Source organism: Oculina patagonica, chromosome 4, assembly GCF_052425735.1.
Source record: "Oculina patagonica isolate OP01 chromosome 4, crgOcupat, whole genome shotgun sequence".
NCBI lineage: Eukaryota > Metazoa > Cnidaria > Anthozoa > Scleractinia > Oculinidae > Oculina > Oculina patagonica.
This window is the reverse complement of record NC_135761.1, coordinates 7,097,284-7,123,293: the sequence shown is the minus strand read 5'-3', so window position 1 is coordinate 7,123,293 and position 26,010 is coordinate 7,097,284. Positions and strand designations below refer to the sequence as shown.

At 36.3% G+C, this 26,010-nt stretch overlaps 2 protein-coding genes and 1 long non-coding RNA gene across 3 annotated transcripts in view; all 3 read right to left on the bottom strand.

The window, feature by feature from the left end:
• LOC144649283 (uncharacterized) overlaps window positions 1-10,503 on the bottom strand; it is a 120,764-nt gene extending 110,261 nt beyond the window's left edge. The window contains exons 1-2 of the mRNA XM_078508756.1: window positions 10,323-10,503; window positions 9,761-9,802 (exon numbers count right to left, since the gene is read on the bottom strand). Coding sequence (XP_078364882.1) covers window positions 9,761-9,802; window positions 10,323-10,489 — 209 coding nt within the window. The 5' untranslated portion in view covers window positions 10,490-10,503. The remainder of the gene's footprint in view (window positions 1-9,760; window positions 9,803-10,322) is intronic.
• Window positions 10,504-12,477: 1,974 nt separating this feature from the next.
• LOC144649298 (uncharacterized) lies at window positions 12,478-13,528 on the bottom strand. Its single transcript, XR_013569880.1, has 2 exons — window positions 13,229-13,528; window positions 12,478-12,682 (listed from the first exon to the last, which is right to left on the bottom strand). It is a non-coding gene; the product is annotated as an uncharacterized LOC144649298 (long non-coding RNA).
• A 4,730-nt stretch (window positions 13,529-18,258) lies between these two features.
• LOC144649293 (uncharacterized) lies at window positions 18,259-25,808 on the bottom strand. Its single transcript, XM_078508768.1, has 6 exons — window positions 25,319-25,808; window positions 24,769-24,810; window positions 20,168-20,232; window positions 19,997-20,077; window positions 19,465-19,581; window positions 18,259-18,944 (listed from the first exon to the last, which is right to left on the bottom strand). The coding sequence occupies exons 1-6, from the start codon at window positions 25,534-25,536 to the stop codon at window positions 18,469-18,471; spliced, it is 999 nt and encodes a 332-aa protein (XP_078364894.1). The 5' UTR covers window positions 25,537-25,808; the 3' UTR covers window positions 18,259-18,468.
• Window positions 25,809-26,010: the final 202 nt, after the last annotated feature.

The window sequence follows — 26,010 nt, the reverse complement described above, 5'->3', positions numbered from 1 at the left end:
AGGAGGACCGACCTCACCTATCATGTAAATGCGATCAAGTAAAAATGAGAGTTTATATGGTCAGGCAGGTTACCCCACCTAGGCGGGTTACATCAACTACCTGGGGTGCCCCACCTCCATGTAAATAGGCCCTTACAAAGGGTTTCAAACTACAGTGCAGAAATGTTCTACATGTAGACCACAGTCTTCACAAAACTATTGCTCTTTCCAACTTGTCCTGGCTTTAAATGATACATTGTACTGCATATTTTGTCCTAGACTTTCAATAAAGTCCTTCGTCTTGTTTATTATGGCGCGCTGGGACAAACGACTTTTTATACTTGAATCGCGTCACTTTTAGCGACCCAAAAACGAGTCACTGAGCGTAGGCCAATCAGAGCAGCCCTTAGGACAGAAAAGTCAATCACAAGGGATTAAGCGCAGTGAGATGTGACATGCGGTCAAACCTTCAACATTGGGTCAATTTCGAAAGGATAGATGATGCTCTCAAGGCCACTCAGTTATTTATGTTTGCTTGACTACCAGAGAAAAACAATAGAAGTTTATCTTTCTGGGAGAGATGTTTTTGTTTCTATTCCATCCGGAGCTGGAAACCCTTCAAGCGAGGCAAGTCGACCGATGGCGACTGCGTCACTCGCACAGCCGCTTTGCGCCCTAAAAGGCTCGCTTCGCTCGCTTATTTACTGTGAACACTCGTGAGGTCGACTTGTGGCAAGTCTAATTTTGCCCTTCACAAACAAGTGAGAGGCAAAAGGCTGCACAGATTGAATGCTCACCGTAGGCTGAAATAATTTGGAATGCCACAAGCTATCACCCACATAAATTATGAATGGTTTTTGTGTGAGTGCCAATCAGATCATTTTCCACACATTCCGGGAAAATCGCCCACAGCCGAACACAATTAAGAGTGCCATAAAACAGATGTCTGTTCCGCGATTTTTTGTTTGCAGAGCGAGATGGCTGTACACAGGCTAAATTTTAAATAAATTAAAAATTCATGTGTAATAAATGACTTATGGTATTTCTGTCTCAAGCTTTATTTTAGCTCTGATTTATGAAAATGAATTAGAACAAAAATAAGTTTAAGTTCACATCTAAATAAACCCAGTCATTTGTAACTACTACTATTTTTTATTTGTGACATGCAAATAACTACAGCATGCCTCTTTAATTTAGGTTTAGATATGTAGGCCACCACAGCAACATGAAATCCAATTGAAACTGTCATTGTCCATCTGGAGAATATTAAGATGAAAAGTCAGTGCCCGGGGGGGGGGGGCACTCAAAAAAGTTTTATACGGGGAGGCTCCGCCCCAAGCTCTTACCCCTTACCCTTTTATATACCATTTTGACAGAAATTGTACCCCTTTCGTATACCTTTTACTGAAAAAAGGTACCCCTTTCATATACCTAAAAGACGTGACATAGCCTTAGAACAGGACGTTTTCTTGTCATTTTTATGTAGCGCTTAATAAATTAAAATAATACAGCCATAAAGTGGGTCTGTTCGAAATATTTTAATTACAGGCCTTTTAAAAAACCTAAATGACGGATTTTCATACCCTTTCATATACCTAATCTTGTGAAATCGCTACCCTTTTATATACCTGAAGCCTGAAAAAGGTACCCCTTTCGGGCGGAGCCTCCCCGTATAGGCCGTTATATGGAGTACCCCCCCCCCCCCCCGGGAGTCAGTGGCTGTAAACCTTTTCTGTTGTGAAAGAGTAAGGAAGTGAAGCTGAGTTATTGGAAAGGTAAAGTGAAGTCTACAGAATGACCCAAAGAGCTGGACACTGGGTTGATGACCTCCCCAAGATTTGTATTGTTAATAGTCTTGATTTCAGTTAACTGAGGATTAGCCTGCCATCTTCATTTTAGTGGTTTGTGACCTTACAATAAATGATAATAATTTAAATGTACACATGATTGTATAGGTTTATTTTGAATATGCTTTGACATGCATGACTGTGTAAAGTACATGTACATGTAGCTGCCATAAGCTCATTGTTTTAAAATACTGTTCTTATGCACAGAATATAAATAAGTTGGACTATGTCAAAAGGGACAAGGCTTGTAGGTTTTGTTGAAAGATCAGGATATCTTATTCTCCTTACAGCCAAAGATGGTTGAATTTAAAATATTTTCTCAGAATGTTTGAACTTTCGATTTAGATTATTAGAAAGATTAGAATTTTTGAACTCTTTTTGGGGTCATTAGGGACATTGAGATCTTAAGGGTCATCAAAATTTATCTTAAGGGCTTAAGGGTGTTCAGAATTTCTAAAAGTTCTGTTTTAGGGACGGCTTTATTGTGTTAAGAATTTCTGAGAGTTTAAGTGTGAGCATTATCGTATTCAGAATTTCTGAAAGTTTTAGTGGGAGCTGTGTCGTTTTCAGAATTTCTGAAAGTTTAAGTGAGAGCTGTATCGTTTTCAGAATTTCTGAAAGTTTTAGTGTGAGCTTTATCATATTCAGAATTTCTGAAAGTTTTAGTGAGAGCTGTATCGTTTTCAGAATTTCTGAAAGTTTTAGTGTGAGCTTTATCATATTCAGAATTTCTGAAAGTTTTAGTATGGAGCTTTATCGTATTCAGAATTTATGAAAGTTTTAGTGAGAGATTTATCGTATTCAGAATTTCTGAAAATTTTAGTGTGAGTTGTATCGTTTTCAGAATTTCTGAAAATTTTAATGAGGACTTGTTCGTTTTCAGAATTTCTGAAAGATTTAGTGAGGACTTGATCGTTTTCAGAATTTCTGAAAGTTTTAGTGAGGACTTATTTGTAATAAAGAAATTCACTCGGAAGAATTTTGTACTTCCGAGCAAACACAGTTGTCTTTCTTCTTAATTTTAGCGTAATATTTGGATTCAGGGCAAATGATGAAAATATTACTTTAAATAAAGTGGTAATTTTGCTTTTCCGCGAAAATTGCACAAATCATTTTAGGCCGGTTTTTGACTTTTTTCAAAAGAAACTCGAGTTTCTGCAACGCACAAAAACCATTTTCCGACTTAGGTTTAAATTTTACTAGTAAAAATGAGTAATTTTCAGAGTACTTTACGTCATTCTCTCTAAATTTGTGAAAATTGGAATGCCACATTTTAGTTTGGAACGCGTTCTAATGTATTTGAACCTGTAATAAATAAATTACATGATGAGCTATATGCCTATTTGAATAAAAATTTTGGTAATTTTATCTTGTTTATTTTATTTTGCTTCATTTTATTTTATGACAAAATCATCAAAAAATAAGGGCATACCAAACTAGTTGTTGCTGTTGTTGTAGTTTGCAAACGAGGAATTACTTATTGGTATCCTAATATACTGGGGAAAAAGGCCTGTTTTCCTTTTAAAATTTTGCCATAGTGATTTAAAATTGTGTCAAAGCATTGCCCTTCTAAGTCACGTCTTACCTTTGTAAACGATCTCAGCACCACTAGGACACGTGGTTCTTCCCCAGCGAACATACTGCACCCCAGACTTCCCGTCTTGGCCTTTTTTGCCCTGGTGTTCCTGGTTTGCCTGACTCTCCTGTAAACAATAAAGTCTGCTTGCTTAGCTTCAATAGCGTATTACAAGCCAAATACTGTATGTTTGATTCTTTGACATTTTCTTGCCGTTACTATTGACTACACACTACTTCAGTAACATTTTCCATACAATCAGACTAAAGAAATTGAGTTTTTTTACAAATGAATTCAGAAATTAAACATTTCATCTTAGCTCATCTTGCAATTGGCGGCACCACATTTCTTGCAGCTAACTCCAGCTCGTTGTTTTTTTTTCTAGTTTATGTTTTCTATTTTTTTTTAAATATTGTATTATCTTCTGTTTTCTGCTGTAGGTATATGCTCTATATATACGTTTCCATTTTTCAAGCTTTCCTAATTTATATCCTACTCACTATGTAAGCAGCTTTCTTATTACTTTAGAAGCGATTTCTAATGCATACCTTTTGGCCCAGTTTGCCCAGGTCTACCAGGAGGGCCACGCATTCCCAAAAAGCCCAGTCCGTTATTTTGGTTGTCCCGTTCTGAAACAGAAAGGAATAGGAGAGTGTTGATTACACGAATCAAAAATGAAAAACAAACTCTGATTTAAGTGATAAATTCAGTGCACGCACCTTGAAAGTACTTGGACAAGAACCAGGAATAGCCAGATTTTCCGGGCTGTAGCAGTATTTCAATTCTACAGAAATTTATTTATTATAATTAATTTTTATATTCACAAAATTAAAACCTAACAAAAAACACTTATGCACAACAATTATTCAATATCACTATCAAAACGAAATGCTAGAGAACAGCTTCAATTTAAAATAACTACAGCAACTACACAAACTACAGCAACTACACAAACTATAGCAACTACACAAACTACGGCAACTACATAAACTATAGCAACTACATAAACAACAGCAACTACAAAAACTACAGCAACTACATAAACTACAGCAACTACACAAACTACAGCAACTACATAAACTACATCAACTACACAAACTACAGCAACTACAAAAACTACAGCAACTACATAAACAACAGCAACTACACAAACTACAGCAACTACATAAACTACAGCAACTACAGAAATTACAGAAACTACATAAACTACAGCAACTACACAAACTACAGCAACTACATAAACTACAGCAACTACACAAACTACAGCAACTACATAAACTACAGCAACTACAGAAATTACAGAAACTACATAAACTACAGCAACTACATAAACAACAGCAACTACATAAACAACAGCAACTACACAAACTACAGCAACTACATAAACTACAGCAACTACACAAACTACAGCAACTACATAAACTACATCAACTACACAAACTACAGCAACTACAAAAACTACAGCAACTACATAAACAATAGCAACTACACAAACTACAGCAACTACATAAACTACAGCAACTACAGAAATTACAGAAACTACATAAACTACAGCAACTACACAAACTACAGCAACTACATAAACAACAGCAACTACACAAACTACAGCAACTACATAAACTACAGCAACTACAGAAATTACAGAAACTACATAAACTACAGCAACTACATAAACTACAGCAACTACACAAACTACAGCAACTACACAAACTACAGCAACTACACAAACTACAGCAACTACACAAACTTCAGCAACTACACAAACTACAGCAACTACACAAACTTCAGCAACTACACAAACTACAGCAACTACACAAACTACAGCAACTACACAAACTACAGCAACTACATAAACTACAGTAAATACACAAACTACAGCAACTACACAAACTACAGCAACTACACAAACTACAGCAACTACACAAACTACAGCAACTACACAAACTACAACAACTACACAAACTACAGCAACTACACAAACTACAGCAACTACATAAACTACAGTAAATACACAAACTACAGCAACTAAACTAATTACAATAACTGCACAAACTACAGCAACTACATAAACTACAGCAACTACACAAACTACAGCAACTACACTAACTACAGCAACTACACAAACTACAGCAACTACACAAACTACAGCAACTACACAAACTACAGCAAACTACACAAACTACAGCAACTACACAAACTACAGTAACTACATAAACTACAGTAACTATACACAAACTAAAGCAACTACATAAACTACAGTAACTACACAAACTACAGTAACTACACAAACTACAGCAACTACACAAACTACAGCAACTACACAAACTACAGCAACTAAACTAATTACAGTAACTACACAAACTACAGCAACTACACAAACTACAGCAACTACACAAACTACAGCAACTAAACTAATTACAGCAACTACACAAACTACAGCAACTACACAAACTACAGCAACTACACAAACTACAGCAACTACACAAACTACAGCAACTAAACTAATTCAGTAACTACACAAACTACAGCAACTACATAAACTACAGCAACTACACAAACTACAGCAACTAAACTAATTACAGCTACTACACAAACTACAGCAACTTCACAAACTACAGCAACTACACAAACTACAGCAACTACATAAACTACAGCAACTACACAAACTACAGCAACTACACAAACTACAGCAACTACACAAACTACAGTAACTACACAAACTACAGTAACAACACAAACTACAGCAACTACACAAACTACAGCAACTACACAAACTACAGCAACTACAAAAAAAACAGCAACTACACAAACTACAGCAACTACACAAACTACAGCAACTACACAAACTACAGCAACTACTAAAACTACAGCAACTAAACTAATTACAGCAACTACACAAACTACAGCAACTTCACAAACTACAGCAACTACGCAAACTACAGCAACTACATAAACTACAGCAACTTCACAAACTACAGCAACTACGCAAACTACAGCAACTACACAAACTACAGCAACTACATAAACTACAGCAACTTCATAAACTACAGTAACTACACAAACTACAGCAACTACACAAACTACAGCAACTAAACTAATTACAGCAACTACACAAACTACAGCAACTACACAAACTACAGCAACTACACAAACTACAGCAACTACACAAACTACAGCAACTAAACTAATACAGTAACTACACAAACTACAGCAACTACATAAACTACAGCAACTACACAAACTACAGCAACTAAACTAATTACAGCAACTACACAAACTACAGCAACTTCACAAACTACAGCAACTACGCAAACTACAGCAACTACATAAACTACAGCAACTACACAAACTACAGCAACTACACAAACTACAGCAACTACACAAACTACAGTAACTACACAAACTACAGTAACAACACAAACTACAGCAACTACACAAACTACAGCAACTACACAAACTACAGCAACTACAAAAAAAACAGCAACTACACAAACTACAGCAACTACACAAACTACAGCAACTACACAAACTACAGCAACTACTAAAACTACAGCAACTAAACTAATTACAGCAACTACAGAAACTACAGCAACTACGCAAACTACAGCAACTACATAAACTACAGCAACTCACAAACTACAGCAACTACGCAAACTACAGCAACTACACAAACTACAGCAACTTCACAAACTACAGCAACTACATAAATTACAGTAAATACACAAACTACAGCAACTAAATAATAAAAACAAACACAAATACATACATAAAAGAACTACACAAATACGAACTACAAAACACAACTACACCTACAGCAACTACACAAACTAACAACTACAAAACACAGCAACTACACAAACTACAGCAACACACACTACAGTAACTACACACTACAGTAACTACACAAACTACAGTCTACAAAACTACAGCAACTACATAAACTACAGTAACTACACAAACTACAGCAACTACATAAACTACAGTAACTACATAAACTACAGCAACTACACTAACTACAGCAACTACACTAACTACAGCAACTACACAAACTACAGCAACTACACAAACTACAGCAACTACACTAACTACAGCAACTACATAAACTACAGCAACTACACAAACTACAGCAACTACACTAACTACAGCAACTACACAAACTACAGCAACTACACAAACTACAGCAACTACACAAACTACAGCAAACTACACAAACTACAGCAACTACACAAACTACAGTAACTACATAAACTACAGTAACTAACACAAACTAAGCAACTACATAAACACAGTAACTACACAAACTACAGTAACTACACAAACTACAGCAACTACACAAATACACAAACTACACAACTACAGTAACTACACAAACTACAGCAACTACACAAACTACAGCAACTACACAAACTACAGCAACTAAACTAATTACAGTAACTACACAAACTACAGCAACTACACAAACTACAGCAACTACACAAACTACAGCAACTAAACAATTACAGCAACTACACACTACAGCAACTACACAAACTACAGCAACTACACAAACTACAGCAACTACACAAACTACAGCAACTAAACTAATTACAGCAACTACACAAACTACAGCAACTACACAAACTACAGCAACTACACAAACTACAGTAACTACACAAACTACAGCAACTACACAAACTACAGCAACTACACAAACTACAGTAACTACACAAACTACAGCAACTACACAAACTACAGCAACTACTTAAACTACAGCAACTAAACATTACAGCAACTACACAAACTACAGCAACTTCACAAACTACACAACTACACAAACATACTACACACTACACAACTACACAAACTACAGTAACTACGCAAACTACAGCAACTACATAAACTACAGCAACTCACAACACAGCAACTACGCAAACTACAGAACTACACAAATACAGCAACTAATAGAAAAAGAAAAATACTCAGGGGGGCCACCTCCCCCCACCACTCAAGACGAATCAACAACAAACTCACCTACCGACTCATAACTACAGTCTAAAAACTAAAACTACACCCACACTTCACAAACTACAGCAACTACATACTACAGTAAATAACAAACTAAACACTACATAAACAAACTACACAAACTACAGCAACTACACAACAGATACACACACGCAAAATAGCCTACAATACAACCCTACAAACTACACAAACAACTACACAAACTACAGCAAACACAAACACCAACTACACAAACACAACTACACAACACAGCTACACAAACTTACCTACACAACTACACAACTACCAACTACAGCAACTACACAAACTACATACTACACAAACTACAGCAACTACACAAACTACATAACTACACAACTACAGTAACTACACAAACTACAGCAACTACACAAACTACAGCTGACTACACAAACTACAGCAACTACACAAACTACAGCAACTACACAAACTACAGCAACTACACAAACTACAGCAACTACACAAACTACAGCAACTACACAAACTACAGCAACTAAACTAATTACAGCAACTACATAAACTACAGTAACTACACAAACTACAGCAACTACACAAACTACAGCAACTTCACAAAATACAGCAACTACGCAAACTACAGCAACTACACAAACTACAGCAACTGCACAAACTACAGCAACTACACAAACTACAGCAACTACACAAACTACAGAAGCTTCACAAACTACAGCAACTAGACAAACTACAGCAACTAGACAAACTACAGCAACTAGACAAACTACAGCAACTACACAAACTACAGCAACTACACAAACTACAGCAACTACTAAAACTACAGTAACTAAACTAATTACAGTAACTACACAGCCTAGTGCAAGTGCGATTACATAGAGTATAGTTACTGGCACAATCTGAAGCAATTAAATCATTGACTGCAACAACTGCATAAACTACATGTAACAAAAAAAAGCAGCTTTGTTCGAAACCTGTATTAGAGAAGTATTTGCCAGAAAAGACATATTTCTAGTATTTTGCCATAGTCACAGATTTTTTATAAGCTAGCAGCAAATTTTTGAAAAGCGCAAATATCCGCTTTCGCTCTGATGTTTGTTAAAGCTCTGAAACAGCTGTAATTTTAAGCGATAAAGGCTCGAAAAGAATGAATGAAATTTTCTCAGTTCTCCGAACGATTCCGTGATATTTTTAAGACGTAAATTTATATTTATTAGAACACATTACTTGAAATTAGTTATACTAAACAATCTCATATACTGTACTGGTGGCTTCATATGCAGGTATGAAGATTAGAACTTGATTACAGATTGGGATTAATACAGGGTATCTGATACAGTAAACGGAGTGTAGTTTTATTACAAACCTTTTCTCCAGCTTCTTCAATCGCTTAGTACTTTCGTTATGCCTGTAACAGAAGGAAAGGATTGTTAAAAACGCTCTAATAAAAGTTTTTCAAGCTTTCGAGAAGGGCAAATGATATAAACGAATTGACAAATAAATTGTAAGTAGGCACATTAATTTTGCTATGGTATTCACGCTATTCTTTAGACTTGTTTTAGGGTTTTATTCAGTTTCTTATTGATGAGTTTTTATCAAGAATCAAGATTGTCTGCATATATCATTAGATTGCCTTTCTCTATTGAACGGGTCCAGCAGTAGTAATGAGATGTCTTCACAGTGTAGAGTGATAAAACAATTTTAAGTTAGTTTTATCGCCGAGTTGCTGTTTTCCTTATGTTTATTAGTTATTATTTATAAATAATGAAAATCATTGTTTTAAGCTTAGTTAGCTGAATCATTGCCACAACTAAATTTTATCATAAGAGAAGACGTTTTCCGTTTGAGGATGAAGATGTATCCATTTTACTGTAGCTATTCTGTGTTTTGTTCTTTAAGTCGCAAACTACAAAAAAAATGATACATACTTTTTCTCCATGTCTTGCAGTCGTTTCAGAATATCCTGGGTCGCATTATTTTTAACGGATCGTCGTTCTCGTAGCGGCTGGGGATGTTTTTCATCATCTTCCATTTCGCGACGAAGACCCTCCAGAGTTTCGTCCATGGCAGAAATGCAATGTAGGGCAAAAGACATCACAAATACCGCCGCGAAAAGCAGGCCGATGTGAGATGCGAAAAGCTTCATAGTGGACCTTGAATAGGCTTTGAATCGTGGAGTTAATTCCTAACCCTGCGAAAAATATCAGTAAACCTTCTCTTTACCTCCAGAAAGTTGTGTACGTTGGAAAATCGCGATGAATCCTTATTCGTTAAATATGGAACGTGATTGGTAGTTTAGAGGAAACAATACATTGAGTCATCGGCGAGAATTTTCTCGTTTGCAAGGGCTATTAAATTAGAATTACAATAAAAAATAAACTGTCATAACTGACAAGATAAAGAATACAAAGAATGCACGGGTGTCTAAAGCTTTTTTTGGCTATTTTATAAAGTGGAGATATTTATATTATATATATAAGGATAAAAGTTTTTCAGGCCAGGTTGGAAAATGGTTTATTTTGTCTTGAACCGGAAGTGTAGCAAAGGAATAGTCACGCCAGTGTTCTGAGTGTTCTCCTGTTTAGAGGTCAAATACAGACATTTTGTTCACTTTGACAGCTATTGCAGTGACCTGACCATATAAACATTGAGGACTCTAAAATTTGTTTTCATTGCGTGAAAATGTATCATAACGTGGCGGAATTATTATCGAAATAGACTTTCGCCCTTACGCTGGCATTAACACTATCCATTCATTTTGTCAGCCCTGTGTTTTTCACTGTCTTTTTGAAAGTAGAAACTTAATTTGGACTTTTTTGCTGCAATGCTAGTGAAAATAAACTCTTACCACGTGTAATAACATTCTTGGAAGGTAAACAAGTCGTAACATTGTCAATAAGTCAATTTTAGTTCGTGCGTAAGCAAGTTGATGTTTTTCACTTCGCAATATATAAATTATACCTTGTGACGAGCAACACCGAAAAGCATTTTCCAAACCATTTTTCCGAACACCTTTAACGTTAATATTTGGATATCAAACACGTAATTAAACTTCTACCCTACTGTAAGGCAACGTTTTGATGAGTACTAATAACGAAAATGAAGTTTACAATTTGCGACAACTTACAAGACTGTGACAGCTTTTGTCTATATATTAAATTGCAAATAATGAGGAATGGTCTCAAGCTCAAAAAATAAGATACGATATCTTTAGTGTTCTCTGCAGACTGTAAAAGAACACTTAATATTTACTTAATATTTCAAGCAAAACGAACCTCTCGTCTATTAGTTTTTGAATGACTGCAATACTTTGATGAAATAAACTGCGCGATTCAGTTATTTTAAAAGGAGGAATAATAAATCAATGGATATTGACAATAGCTACAAACTTATAAATCTCGACTCATTCAAGTTAAGTTGCTGATAACGGTGGGAAATGGAACCACTATAGAGTATAATAGTCTTTAGTAACAGGACGGCCATCGACAGATTCAAGATTCTTTAGTACTTCAATGTGACATCTTTTATTATGATGGAATACAATTCGACTCTCCACCGCGCGCACTGTCTCAAATAAAGGCAAGTGATTATAATGGTGAAGACTCCTAACATAACAGCCAATGGAAACCGTATGTAATAATCCTTCAATGATTCATACACTAAATAGTTTGTCATGGCTGTAAAACTGATTGCGAAACGCTTCTCGCATTTTCACCCTGTTTAACATTTATTTTTTCCTTAATTTCCTTAGTTGCCTACGTATACCATATTGTTTACATAATTATACATTGACTAAAAATGTACTCCTTTTAGTAAGATATCTAACTGAATAACTTGGGATGATGGTATCATTTATGATATGACATTAGTCCTTTCACTTGACCGCAACCTTTGTCCGTTTTCAACACAATCACTGACTAAACAGAACAGGACTATTCGGATCATTCTTGATCGAGGGCAGAATTGAATCGCCGTACTTCCTTCGAGAGTTCACAAATTGCTGATGATATTGTTGAATTCTTCGGAAATTGATGCTGATTGAGGGGTGAATAACAACAAGGAGCCTGCCAAGCTCAGGGTGCCTTGCAGTGAAGAAAGGCAAGCAGTTTTGCGTACATCAGTTTGTTTGGAGAATGCATGAGTAGTGACGGAAAAAAGGGGTTAAAAGGATTGCAGCGCTACCATGTGAACATGCAATTTAGTTAGACGGTTTCCATGAGTCTCTGCCCAGCAGGTTGAAAATGTCCTCTGACAAACGGCGAAATAGCGTTTCTTGTCCTTGCGTTATCTGAATTAAAAATCAAAACAAAGATTAAAAAAATTCTTCGTGATGGATATGAATCAATAAAAGCTGAACATTTCATTTTAGCTCACTCTTTCGTAGGCTTAATTTATAAGTTTCTAAAATTTATGAACAAGCCTCGGATTGTTATGGATGACTAGTGACTTTCACCACCTTATTAGGCACAGATTCATGGTTGAATCTCGAAAACTTCGAAAAACTTGTAAACCTTGTTTGCTAGTTTCAATGGAATGTTCATTCAAATACCGTAGCATTCATGATGCAAATTAATAATAAGTTATATAAGGAACGATTAAAAGAGTTCCTCGGTTTCATTGAGCTGAATTTTTTGGGTGAGATCGGATTCACAGATATCAGAATATAGTCCGACATTCGTGGACACTAATGTGCTAACTCATAATTTCCTTCTACTCTTTTCAAATGCTCAGATCATTTATTTGCTCTTATGCACTTCTTAGTGTACCTACTTTTTGGCCACCTCCAAAGCAATCGTTTCTAAAGAAAAATACATACATACAAAATAAAATTTACCTTCATAATCCTTAATTTCCAGGCCATTTACCCCGGCTCTTTCTCTTGCTCAATGAGCCGGCGAATCCTGCGACGCCGCTGCTGTTAATAAGTATGACTCTTCGGCGCTGTTCGCGGGAAAGACTTTTTGTTCGAGCTTGATAATTCGATCGTTCACGTTCAAATAAATAAATACGATTCCAAGTAGAAATCCCACGATACAGAAGAAAAATAGAAATATCAAAGCAAAACGCGAAACGCGGTCATCAAACCGTTTTCCTGTAAGAGTCATTTTGATCACGGGTCTTGATTCAGCTGATGTAAAAAGTATCGGGAATTTAAGTTATGCATACGGGCCAGTATATTTGTTCAATGGTGTCAAGGCATTTATGCAAAATTACACTCCAGAGGGATTTAAAACCTGACACCTTTTGTTTTTATTATTTACTTTTAGATCCAGTGCAAACATTTCCGTCTGCCTTTTAAGTGCGCCCAAGTTCTTTGCCTTCCCTTTTTCTTTCTTCAGTTTTTTGATAACGTGATTAATTCTTGCTGTTTCTGTCAAATCCATGAGTACTGTTTGAAAGGCATAGCACTGGAGAAAAACAGAGAACCTCCTAAGCCTGAGCTAAAGAAAACATATTGCCATTCTTAAATAATGTGCTGAAAATCGTTACAAATGAAGCTTATATCAAAGCAAAGAAACCACTAACTTTAAATTGGGTAGGGGGAGGGGGAGAAAGTGTATGTTTATAAGTAATTTTCACTTTGCAGCTTTCTATCACCCATCCCCCCGATACCCTGAAGGAAACTTATCGTCACTCCTAATATGGGCTAAAAATCTTAGCAAATCAAGTTTATATCGAAAATGGGAATATATATTGTAACTGGGAACAATATGGACCACGGTGGGGCCAAACGGCCCTTAAATCGGTCATCAGAATGTCACATAAAATAATATTATTAGCATAACTCCACATGTCGTCACCAAACTTGGCCCGTTAAACGAAGACAAAAGTCCAATTTTTTTGACAACCAAAACTGACAGCAAATGTCAAATTATGACGTCATAATTGATGACGTCATACCATACCCTTAATTAAAAGTTTTTAATTTCCATTTTTTTCTTACTGTTTTCGAAAGTAGACATCCAGAGTAGTTAAAAGCTGAAAACCGTTTGTTGATATCTCAAATATTAAAGGAGATATGACATTTTGAATTTTAAAAAATGATCAGGTCAAAAATAGTGACCCCCCTTAAACAAAATATTGAAATTGAAGTTCCGTTTCCGTGTAAGCAATTCCACTTATGTTGAAAATTAATTGCCCTGGATGAGCAGAACAGGAATAATAAAAAAAATCTGAATCAAAGTCATTCCTGCGCTTGTAAGCCCCCAAAAACATATTTTGTGACGTCACGAGTAGTGACGTCATCAATTATTCAATCAATAAAATTATCGTTTAAAAGACGAAAACTAAAAATCTAAAATCATACGATTTTTAGGGTCACTAAGTTCTTTATTTGACCAAATTCATAGCATTTTTCAATGAAAACTGAAGAAAATAAATCAAGGGGTTGATTTCAGAGAACCAATATGGTTCCGGGGGGGACACCGAAATTTCTTTAAATTGTTATAACTCAGGAAATATTTGTCATAGCGAGGAACGGTTTTCAGTATAATACTCCCCTACTCAAGCCCTTTCAAATGACATATTTGATGGCATGAAATTGTAAACTTTGTGTAACACGTTTTTGTGACGTCATCAAATATGACGTCATAATTTGACATTTTGACAGTTTTTTTGCAATAGGAATGATTAAGACCACATTCCAAGGTAACATGCAAAGTTTGGTAGAAAAATGTTGAAACAAACCAAAATTAGAGCATTTGCCCCTAAATGACCGTTTTAAGGGCCGTTTGGCCCCAGCGTCGACGCTTACATTTTTCGCAGTGGTCTGTTCTGTGACAGCTATAATGTTGTAAGTAACGTCCCGAAAAAATCTGAACTGGAGATCCATGAGCAGAAAATACTGAGTAAATTGTATGCACCCGTTTTCAAGACTGAAGATGGACATGGGGAAACGTTGTTCAAGGGACACTGTAACGGGGATTATAATGCTTTTCGGCAAAAAGCACTAAACTTATTGGAGAATTGGTGTACCTAGTACATCAAGATGAAGATATAAAATTAATTGTTGTTGAAGGAAAAAGGAAGCCATCATAATTTTTAGGTCTAGTCCACAACGACAAAACTAGAAAAAATCATCAAGTTGAGATCTAAAGTTCCTGATGACATCACAATAATATCACTTGTTTATCGCTTCAGTACACTTTCACTGTGATTTTTAACAAAATTGGACACTATTCGTAGGTTCCACGTGTCTTTAGGAATGTCTTTAGGAATGTTTTGTCACGATGTGGGGGAGTCTGACTTTATTGGGACCAGGTCATTCCTTCCTTCAACCTGTATCTATAGAAACAGCCTCAGTCAATTATCGCTGTTGTCTTCTATTGTGCAGCAATATGAACTAAACCCAGTTTATTCTTTATTGATTTGTTTTTGTTAATCAAGAATATATTTCTCTGTTTTGATACATTTCTTGGTTGAAAACGTCAGGGGAAAGGAGGGACTGTTCGTTATAGTCTATGGCTTGCATGGGTCTCTTTCCTGGTCGTTTTATAAAATTCTGGAAATTCAAATTTGAATTTGGGAAAAAGTTACTGAAAACACTTGCCTCGCTACAGTTATTATCATAATGCATATGCACGCTTTGAGGTTATCATAGTATATGATAATAATTAATTGAGAACAGTAAATTGTAAACAGGCGCCATGCAACTGTATATCAACAACATTTGACTAACTTATTGAAATTTAACTGACTCGATATCACAGTGATATCGTTACACATGCATGCATACAAGGCATCCATGCTCATGTTTTGGCTAACAAAAGAAATAAAATATCAGTACATTTCAGAGAATCGACTCGATCATGCGTCGCATGATCGAGCTTGTTAATTAATGACTCTGTGTTCTTTGTTTTATAAATAATGGGCTGTGGCTTTGACATTTATATTGATCAATGTTTTATCATGGTTAGCCAAATTATTATTGTAGAAAAACATTTGATGTGAATGGAAATATTTTTCGAATTCTACTTATTGAAATTTGACGGCCGGACTTGTTAACCGTCCCTGACTATCATTTCATGTATACAAAGGTTTGTATTTACTAAAACTGAACTACAGTGCACGCAGCTTAGCGCAAATGAAAATGGTTCATACAATAAAATAATAAGTAGTATATTGTGTTATTAAACAACATTCAGTATTTGCTGGAAATTGTATTGGAACTTTTGTAATCTGGCGGAGGCCATTTTTTTAAAATAAAATCCATAAAATTCGCTTAAAAGAGTATTGCAGGTTTAAAAAACCGCGAAAAAATGCCACCAATTAAGTTTTTTAGACGTTGACAGGAGGCTCATCGCTACCATGGCAACACATGTGATAAACGGTCTTAAAATACAGTTAAAAAAAGCGTCAAAAGAATATCCCCAGTTTCCACCGTTGACTCGAACCGGAAATCTGTAAACTTTCATAGTAACACATGCGATATATGAAACGTAAGAAACCCCGAATTCAACGAGAATAGCTATAGAAGTAGATGAAAGCACTAAACAGTTGGCGGCAAAACGTAAGAGCGAGAGTGTGAATTGCTTGCTCGAGCTCTGCTTGGGTGGTTTCAACCCTTCACGAAATTTAAATTTCGTCAGTAATTGCTACTGTAACTATTGAAGCCTTCTTAAATCGGCTATTAAATAATGGCTATTTTTTAAGCAAAAAACAGCGAAGTATAAATATTGTCGCATTGTTTAAGTTTTACTTATTTACTAAAACTGAACTACAGTGCCAAAACGTTTTAGGTGTCAAAAGCCAGGGTTCACTAATACAATTCAGCGCTGATTTATTGATGCTACATGTAGCTCTGTGTTTTTTGTTTCGATAATAATTTGTATCGTGGCTTTGTCACAGTTATCACAGCAATGTTTTTATCATGGTGAGCAAATGTGGACAGGCGCAATTTGAAATTTTAAAAATTAAAAATTAAAAAAAAAGGAACCCTTCAGCAACTTGTATTATAAACACCATAACTTCAAACAAATTTCTTCACTCTTTAGCTTGCTGTGCGATACATTTCTTAACCCCGAAGGTGACGACGATTATTAATATAAAATAACTATTGAAGCCTTCTTAAATCGGGAGTTATGGCTATTTTTTAAGCAAAAAAAAAGCGAAGTATAAATATTGTCGCATTGGTTAAGTTTTTTCTGTGATAAAAGTGTGCGGGAGCAGTTTTATAAGCTTATATGACCATGTAACCACACAGGTGGAAGATGTGTACATGTTCAAACTCTCGTTTAGTCTTGTCCTCCGTCGTTCAAGCAGGGGTGTACGCCAGTTTTTAATATTGACGTTTAATTAATGCCATCATGACACCCGAATTATGCTGAAATATTTCTTTTTGCTTGAAAATCTTATCTTGTATCAACGCCATACTGCGGAAACTTGCATTAGTGTTAGCCTAATAGTTCTTTCCGTTTCTACGACATGTACATTAGTTCGAGCATACTCCACTGATAAGTCTGATCTTTCCAGCTACTGCCAGCTAGAAGGGATTTCTTCACTCGTCCGCACAAAGGTTTAGCGGGAAAAGTTTATCGAAAGCAAGCAACTGTCCCGCGGTATGTCTCCCTTAAAGTTTTCCTCCACTCAGGCGATCTATGGTCTACATGAAAGCCCGGGAAGTTGCGTATTTCCTGCTCAGTAAAGCGCTTGATCAATCGATTGCAAATTTAGCGGTTTGAATAGAGTGCTGCTTTCTCGGCATTAGAAGTTGCTGCAATATAGCTAGGGTCCTCAATACAGCAGTCAGCAACTGAATTGGTATCAGTTATATTTTTGGCGTTAACAAACTGGATCACAGGCTCTGGAGACGAAATGGCAGAGAAGCAAACAAGACAACATTTTGAGTGATTTTACTATATTAGTTTATTCTAGTTAAAATACACTACATCCATGTGTATCGCCCGTTTGCATGGTACTAAAAGCAGCGAACTTTATCATGGCTTACATCTTTGTCTGAAATTTCTAGTTTATGTTCAGTTTTACGATACATTAAATCAAGACAGTCTACGAAATCATTGTTCTGTTTTTTTTTTTTTGCGCCTTTTGGTAGCCCCTGTCATGACAATCTTCTCGTCACTTGGTACACACAGCGCAAGTGAACTCTCTTCCGGCGACGTATGGACCGCACGGTAGTGAGCCACACTGTCCTTGCACGGGGTACAGTAAGGCACCATCCTTGTTCGCCTTGGTACCAGGGACATAATCTGGGTCTCCGTCAACACAGATGAAGTCGCGTTGCTTCTTGTGGTTGTAGTATTCAGTCATCAAGTACCCATGATACTCCTCAGTCCAGCCAGATGGACAATCATTCCGTGCGGGCATCATTAGCATTGAACCACGTGAATTGGCGAAGCAAACCGCGCATGGTGCCTCATAGTCATGGACGTTCTTCTTAAATATGACGTTATCGCTGACTTGATACTCAGAGCCATACACGTATCCCGAGGCTTGCCATCCGTCCTTGTATCTGTCATACTTCGGATTGAGCGGAAGACACAGGTAATTTACTCCGCCGCCTTGGTGACCATGACTTTCACCACCAATTCTACCTAACGACATAAAAAAGATAATCGTTATTCTTAAATATCCAAAACAATGGTTAAATTTGTTCATTATTCTACATGTTATACGATTACATGTTTTGGTTTCGATTTAATACTTGTCAAGTGTATCAAGTGTTACTGAAAAAATAAGTCGAAAACTAAGTTTTGCTTATTTTCAAGCACTTAATCTTTTGCGTAGTGTTAGTCCGTGTGGATCGATTGTAACCTAATGTGTTTAAACTTGTAATAAATACATTTTGTAAAATACCTAATGAGCTATTCTTTGATTCTATGCTTATTTGAATAAAAATCTCGATAATTTAATCTTGTTTCTTTTTAATTTTGCTTTATTTTGTTTTATGGGCATACCAAACAAAAAGTTGTAGCTGTTATTGTATTTTATAAACGAGAACTAATTTATTGGTTAACCTGGGAGAAAGGGAAAGAGACCTGGTTTTCCTTTTTCAATTTTTCCGTAGTGATATAAAATCGTGTCACAACATTGTCCTTATAAGTCTCGTCTTACCTTTGTAAACAATCTCAGCACCACTAGGACATGTGGTTCTTCCCCAGCGAACATACTGCACCCCAGACTTCCCGTCTTGGCCTTTTTGCCCTGGTGTTCCTGGTTTGCCTGACTCTCCTGTAAACAATAAAGTCTGCTTGCTTAGCTTCAATAGCGTTTTACAAGCCAAATACTGTCTGTTTGATTCGTTGACCTTTTCTTGCCGTTAATATTGACTATACACTACTTCAGTAACATGTTCCATACAATCAGACTAAAGAAATCGGTTTTTTTTTTTTTACAAATAAATTCATAAATTAAACATTTCATCTTAGCTCATCTTGCAATTAGCGAGCACCACATTTCTTGCAGCTAACTCCAGCTCGTTGTTTCTTCTAGTTTATGTTTTTTTAATATTGTATTACACCTTCTGTTTTCTGCTTTAGGTATATGCCCTATACAAAGGTTTCTATTTTTCAAGCTTTACAAGTTTATCTTACTCACTGTGCATGCGGCTTTCTTATTACTCTTAAAAGCGATTTCTAATGCATACCTTTTGGCCCAGTTTGCCCAGGTCTACCAGGAGGGCCACGCATTCCAAAAAAGCCCAGTCCGTTATTTCGGTTGTCCCGCTCTGAAACAGAAAGGAATAGGAGAGTGTTGATTACACGAATCAAAAATGAAAAACAAACTCTAATTTAAGTGATAAATTTAGGTTACGCACCTTGAAAGTACTTGGACAAGAACCACGAATAGCCAGATTTGCCGGGCTGTAGCAGTACTTCAATTCTACAGAAATTTATTTATTACAATTAATTTTTATATTCAGAAAAACACTACACAAACTACAGCAACTACACAAATTACAGCAACTTCACAAACTGCAGCAAGTACACAAACTAAAGCAACTACACAAACTACAGCAACTACACAAATTACAGCAACTACACAAACTACAGCAACTTCACAAACTGTGAAAAACACAAACTACAGCAACTATGCAAACTACAGTAGCTACCAAAACTACAGCAACAACACAAATTACAGTAACTACAAAAATTACAGCAAACTACAGAAACTTCTCAAACTGCAGCAACTACACAAACTACAGCAACTACACAAACTGCAGTAACTACACAAACTACAGCAACTACACAAACTACAGCAACTACCCAAATTACAGTAACTACAAAAATTACAGCAAACTACAGAAACTTCACAAACTGCAGCAACTACACAAACTACAGCAACTACACAAACTACAGTAACTACACAAACTACAGCCACATCACAAACTGCAGTAACTACACAAACTACAGCAACTACACAAACTACAGCAACTACACAAACTACAGCCCACTTCACAAACTGCAGTAACTACACAAACTACAGTAACTAAACAAACTACAGCAGCTACACAAACTACAGCAACTACACAAACTACAGCAACTACACAAACTACAGCAACTACACAAACTACAGCCACTTCACAAACTGCAGTAACTACACAAACTACAGCAACTACACAAATTACAGCAACTACACAAACTACAGCCACTTCACAAACTACAGCAACTACACAAACTACAGCAACTACACAAACTACAGCAACTAAACAAACTACAGCCACTTCACAATCTGCAGCAACTACACAAACTACAGCAACTACACAAACTATAGCAACTACACAAACTGGGGTAACTACACAAACTACAGCCACTTCACAAACTGCAGCAACTACACAAACTACAGCCACTTCACAAACTGCAGTAACTACACAAACTACAGCAACTACACAAACTACAGCAACTACACAAACTACAGCAACTACACAAACTGCAGTAACTACAAAAACTACAGCAACTACACAAACTACAGCAACTACACAAACTACAGCAACTACACAAACTACAGCAACTACACAAACTGCAGTAACTACACAAACTACAGCCACTTCACAAACTACAGCAACTACACAAACTACAGCCACTTCACAATCTGCAGCAACTACACAAACTACAGCAACTACACAAACTGTAGTAACTACACAAACTACAGCAACTACACAAACTACAGCAACTACACAAACTGCAGTAACTACACAAACTACAGCAACTACACAAACTACAGCAACTACACAAACTACAGCAACTACACAAACTACAGCAACTACACAAACTACAGCAACTACACAAACTACAGCCACTTCACAAACTGCAGCAACTACACAAACTACAGCCACTTCACAAACTGCAGTAACTACACAAACTACAGCAACTACACAAACTACAGCAACTACACAAACTACAGCAACTACACAAACTACAGCCACTTCACACACTCGTACTCACTAACAACTACACAAACTACAGCAACTACACAAACTACAGTAACTACACAAACTACAGCAACTACACAAACTACAGCAACTACACAAACTACAGCCACTTCACAAACTGCAGCAACTACACAAACTACAGCCACTTCACAAACTGCAGTAACTACACAAACTACAGCAACTACACAAACTACAGCAACTACACAAACTACAGCAACTACACAAACTACAGCCCTCTCACAACTGCAGTAACTCAAACTACTAACTAATAAACTACAGCAACTACAAAATTCAAAACTAACACTACAAAAGCTAAACTAGTCTCAAAACTACACAAAAAGCATTACATGCCTAACTACCTCCAAACTAGTCTAACAAACTCACAACTACACAAACTACAGCAACTACACAAACTACAGCAACTACACAAACTACAGCAACTACACAAACTACAGCAACTACACAAACTACAGCAACTACACAAACTACAGCCACTTCACAAACTGCAGTAACTACACAAACTGCAGTAACTACATAAACTACTACAATATTATTCAAGGCAGGGCACCATCCAGCTTCAAAAATCTTATAACTGAAAAGAGAACAGCGTACAATCTTCGCGGTAATTTTAATCTTTCCATACCTAAAGTGAACACTACCAGATATGGTCTTAAGTCGTGGCGTTATGCTGCAGCAAAGCACTGGAACATGCTACCTCGTGATATTCGTTCCATGGCAGGCTCAAAGGACTTTTTGAAAAAGATTAGACAAACTGATTTCAATGTTTAATAATTATATTTTATCGCTTTTAGATAGGATTTTTATATTTATATATATATATTTTTTAGGAATCTTAATTTAGCTAGATGGTGTTGTTGTTTGTTTGTTTGTTTGTTTGTTTGTTTTTTTTTTTTTAACCATTTTAAAATAGTCTGATGTAATACTTTTATACCCTTTGTTTTGATGTAAATACTTTTGTAAATACTAAACTTTTAATCGTGGAGCACCTGTAAACTAGCTAACAGCTAAGTGTGTACTTTTTTCCACGTTAAATAAAGTATGTATGTATATATGTAACTACACAAACTGCAACAACTACACAAACTACAACAACTACACAAACTACAACAACTACACAAACTACAGCAACTACACAAACTACAGCAACTACACAAACTACAGCAACTACAGAAACTACAGTAACTACACAAACTACAGCAACTACACAAACTACAGCAACTACACAAACTACAGTAACTACACAAACTGCAACAACTACACAAACTACAGCAACTACACAAACTACAGAAACTACACAAACTACAGCAACTACATAAACTACAGCAACTACACAAACTGCAACAACTACACAAACTACAGCAACTACACAAACTACAGTAACTACACAAACTACAGCAACTACACAAACTACAGCAACTACACAAACTACAGTAACTACACAAACTGCAACAACTACACAAACTACAGCAACTACACAAACTACAGTAACTACACAAACTGCAACAACTACACAAACTACAGCAACTACACAAACTGCAACAACTACACAAACTACAGCAACTACACAAACTACAGTAACTACACAAACTACAGCAACTACACAAACTACAGCAACTACACAAACTACAGCAACTACACAAACTACAGTAACTACACAAACTGCAGTAACTACACAAACTACAGCAACTAAACAAACTACAGCAACTACACAAACTACAGCCACTTCACAAACTGCAGCAACTACACAAACTACAGCCACTCCACAAACTGCAGTAACTACACAAACTACAGCAACTACACAAACTACAGCAACTACACAAACTGCAGCAACTACACAAACTACAGCAACTTCACAAACTGCAGTAACTACACAAACTACAGCAACTACACAAACTACAGCAACTACACAAACTACAGCAACTACACAAACTACAGTAACTACACAAACTACAGCAACTAAACAAACTACAGCAACTACACAAACTACAGCAACTACACAAACTACAGCCACTACACAAACTACAGCAACTACATAAACTACAGCCACTACACAAACTACAGCAACTACACAAACTACAGTAACTACACAAACTACAGCAACTACACAAACTACAGCAACTACACAAACTACACAAACTACAGCAACTACACAGACTACAGCAACAACACAAACTACAGTAACTACACAAACTACAGCAACAACACAAACTACTGAAACTACACAAACTACAGCAACTACACAAACTACAGTAACTACACAAACTACAGTAACTACACAAACTACAGCAACTACACAGACTACAGCAACTACACAAACTACAGTAACTACACAAACTACAGCAACTACACAGACTACAGCAACTACACAAACTACAGCAACTACACAAACTACAGCAACTACAGCAACTACACAAACTACAACAACAACACAAACTACAGCAACTACACAAACTACAGCAACTACACAAACTACAGAAACTACAGCAACTTCACAAACTACAGCAACTACCCAAACTACAGCAACAATACAAACTACAGCAACTACACAAACTACAGCAACTACACAAACTACAACAACAACACAAACTACAGCAACTACACAAACTACAGCAACTACACAAACTACAGAAACTACAGCAACTTCACAAACTACAGCAACTACCCAAACTACAGCAACAATACAAACTACAGCAACTACACAAACTACAGCAACTACACAAACTACAACAACAACACAAACTACAGCAACTACACAAACTACAGCGAAAGATTCCGTGATATTTTTAAGACGTAAATTTATATTTATTAGAACACATTACTTGAAATTAGTTAGACTAAACAATCCCATATACTGTACTGGTGGCTTCATAGGCAGGTATGACGTAGATTAGATCTTGATTACAGATTGGGATTAATAGAGGGTAATCTATCTGATACAGTAAACTGAGTGTAGCTTTATCACAAACCTGTTCTCCAGTTTTTTCAATCGCTTAGTACTTTCGTTATGCCTGTGACAAAATGAAAGGACTGTTAAAAATGCTCTAATTAAAGTTTTTCAAGCTTTCGAGGAGGGCAAATGATAAACGGATTGGCGAATAAACTGTAATTAAGCACATTAATTTTGCTATGGTATTTTTAGTTCAGTTTCTTATTGATGAATTGTTACCAAGATTCAAGATTTGTCTGCATATATCATTCAATTGCCTTTCTTTTTTCAACGGATCCAGCAGTAGCAATGAGATGTCTTCACGTTGTACAGAGTGAAAAAAAATGTTAAAGTTAGTTTTATCGCTGAGTTGCTGTTTTCGTTTTCCTAGTGTTTATTAGTTATTTTTATGAATAAAATGATGATTATTGTTTTAAGCTTAGTACGTTAGCTGAATCAATGCCACAACCAATTTTTTTCATTAGAAAAGACGTTTTCCGTTTAGGGATGAAGATGGATCCATTTTACTGTAGCTACTCTGTGTTTTGTTCTTTAAGTCGCAAACTACAAAAAAAATATATGATACATACTTTTTCTCCATTTCTTGCAGTCGTTTCAGAATATCCTGGGTCGCATTATTTTTAACGGATCGTCGTTCTCGTAGCGGCTGGGGATGCTTTTCATCATCTTCCATTTCGCGACGAAGACCGTCCAGAGTTTCCTCCATGGCATAAATGCAATGTAGGGCAAAAGACATCGCAAATACCGCCGCGAAAAGGAGGTCGATGTGAGATGCGAAAAGCTTCATAGTGGACCGAATAGGCTTTGAATCGTGGAGTTAATTCCTAACCCTGCGAAAAATATCAGTAAACCTTCTCTTCACCTCAAGAAAGTTGTGTACGTTGGGAAATCGCGATGAAATCTTATTCGTTAAATATGGAACGTGATTGGTAGTTTAGAGGAAACAATACATTGAGTCATCGGCGAGAATTTTCTCGTTTGTAAGGGCTATTAAATTAGAATTACAATAAAAAATAAATTGTCATAAAAACAAGATAAAGAATACAAATAATGCACGGGTGTCTAAAGCTTTTTTTTTTTTTGGCTATTTTATATATATAAGGATAAAAGTTTTTCAGGCCAGTCGAATCAGGCACGGTTGGAAAATGGTTTATTTTGTCTTGAACCGGAAGGTTAGCTTTTAAGTGTAGCAAAGGAATAGTCACGCCAGTGTTCTCCTGTGTAGAGGTCAAATACAGACATTTTGTTCACTTTGACAGCT

Excerpts from the sequence above, each read along its gene's own strand:
- LOC144649293 (XM_078508768.1), bottom strand. The coding sequence starts at position 25,536 with ATGAAGCTTTTCGCATCTCACATCGACCTCCTTTTCGCGGCGGTATTT. Across the intron at positions 20,078-20,167 it reads CTTGTCCAAGTACTTTCAAG|AGCGGGACAACCGAAATAAC; the intron begins GTGCGTAACCTA and ends TTTCTGTTTCAG. Across the intron at positions 19,582-19,996 it reads TGGGCAAACTGGGCCAAAAG|GAGAGTCAGGCAAACCAGGA; the intron begins GTATGCATTAGA and ends TATTGTTTACAG.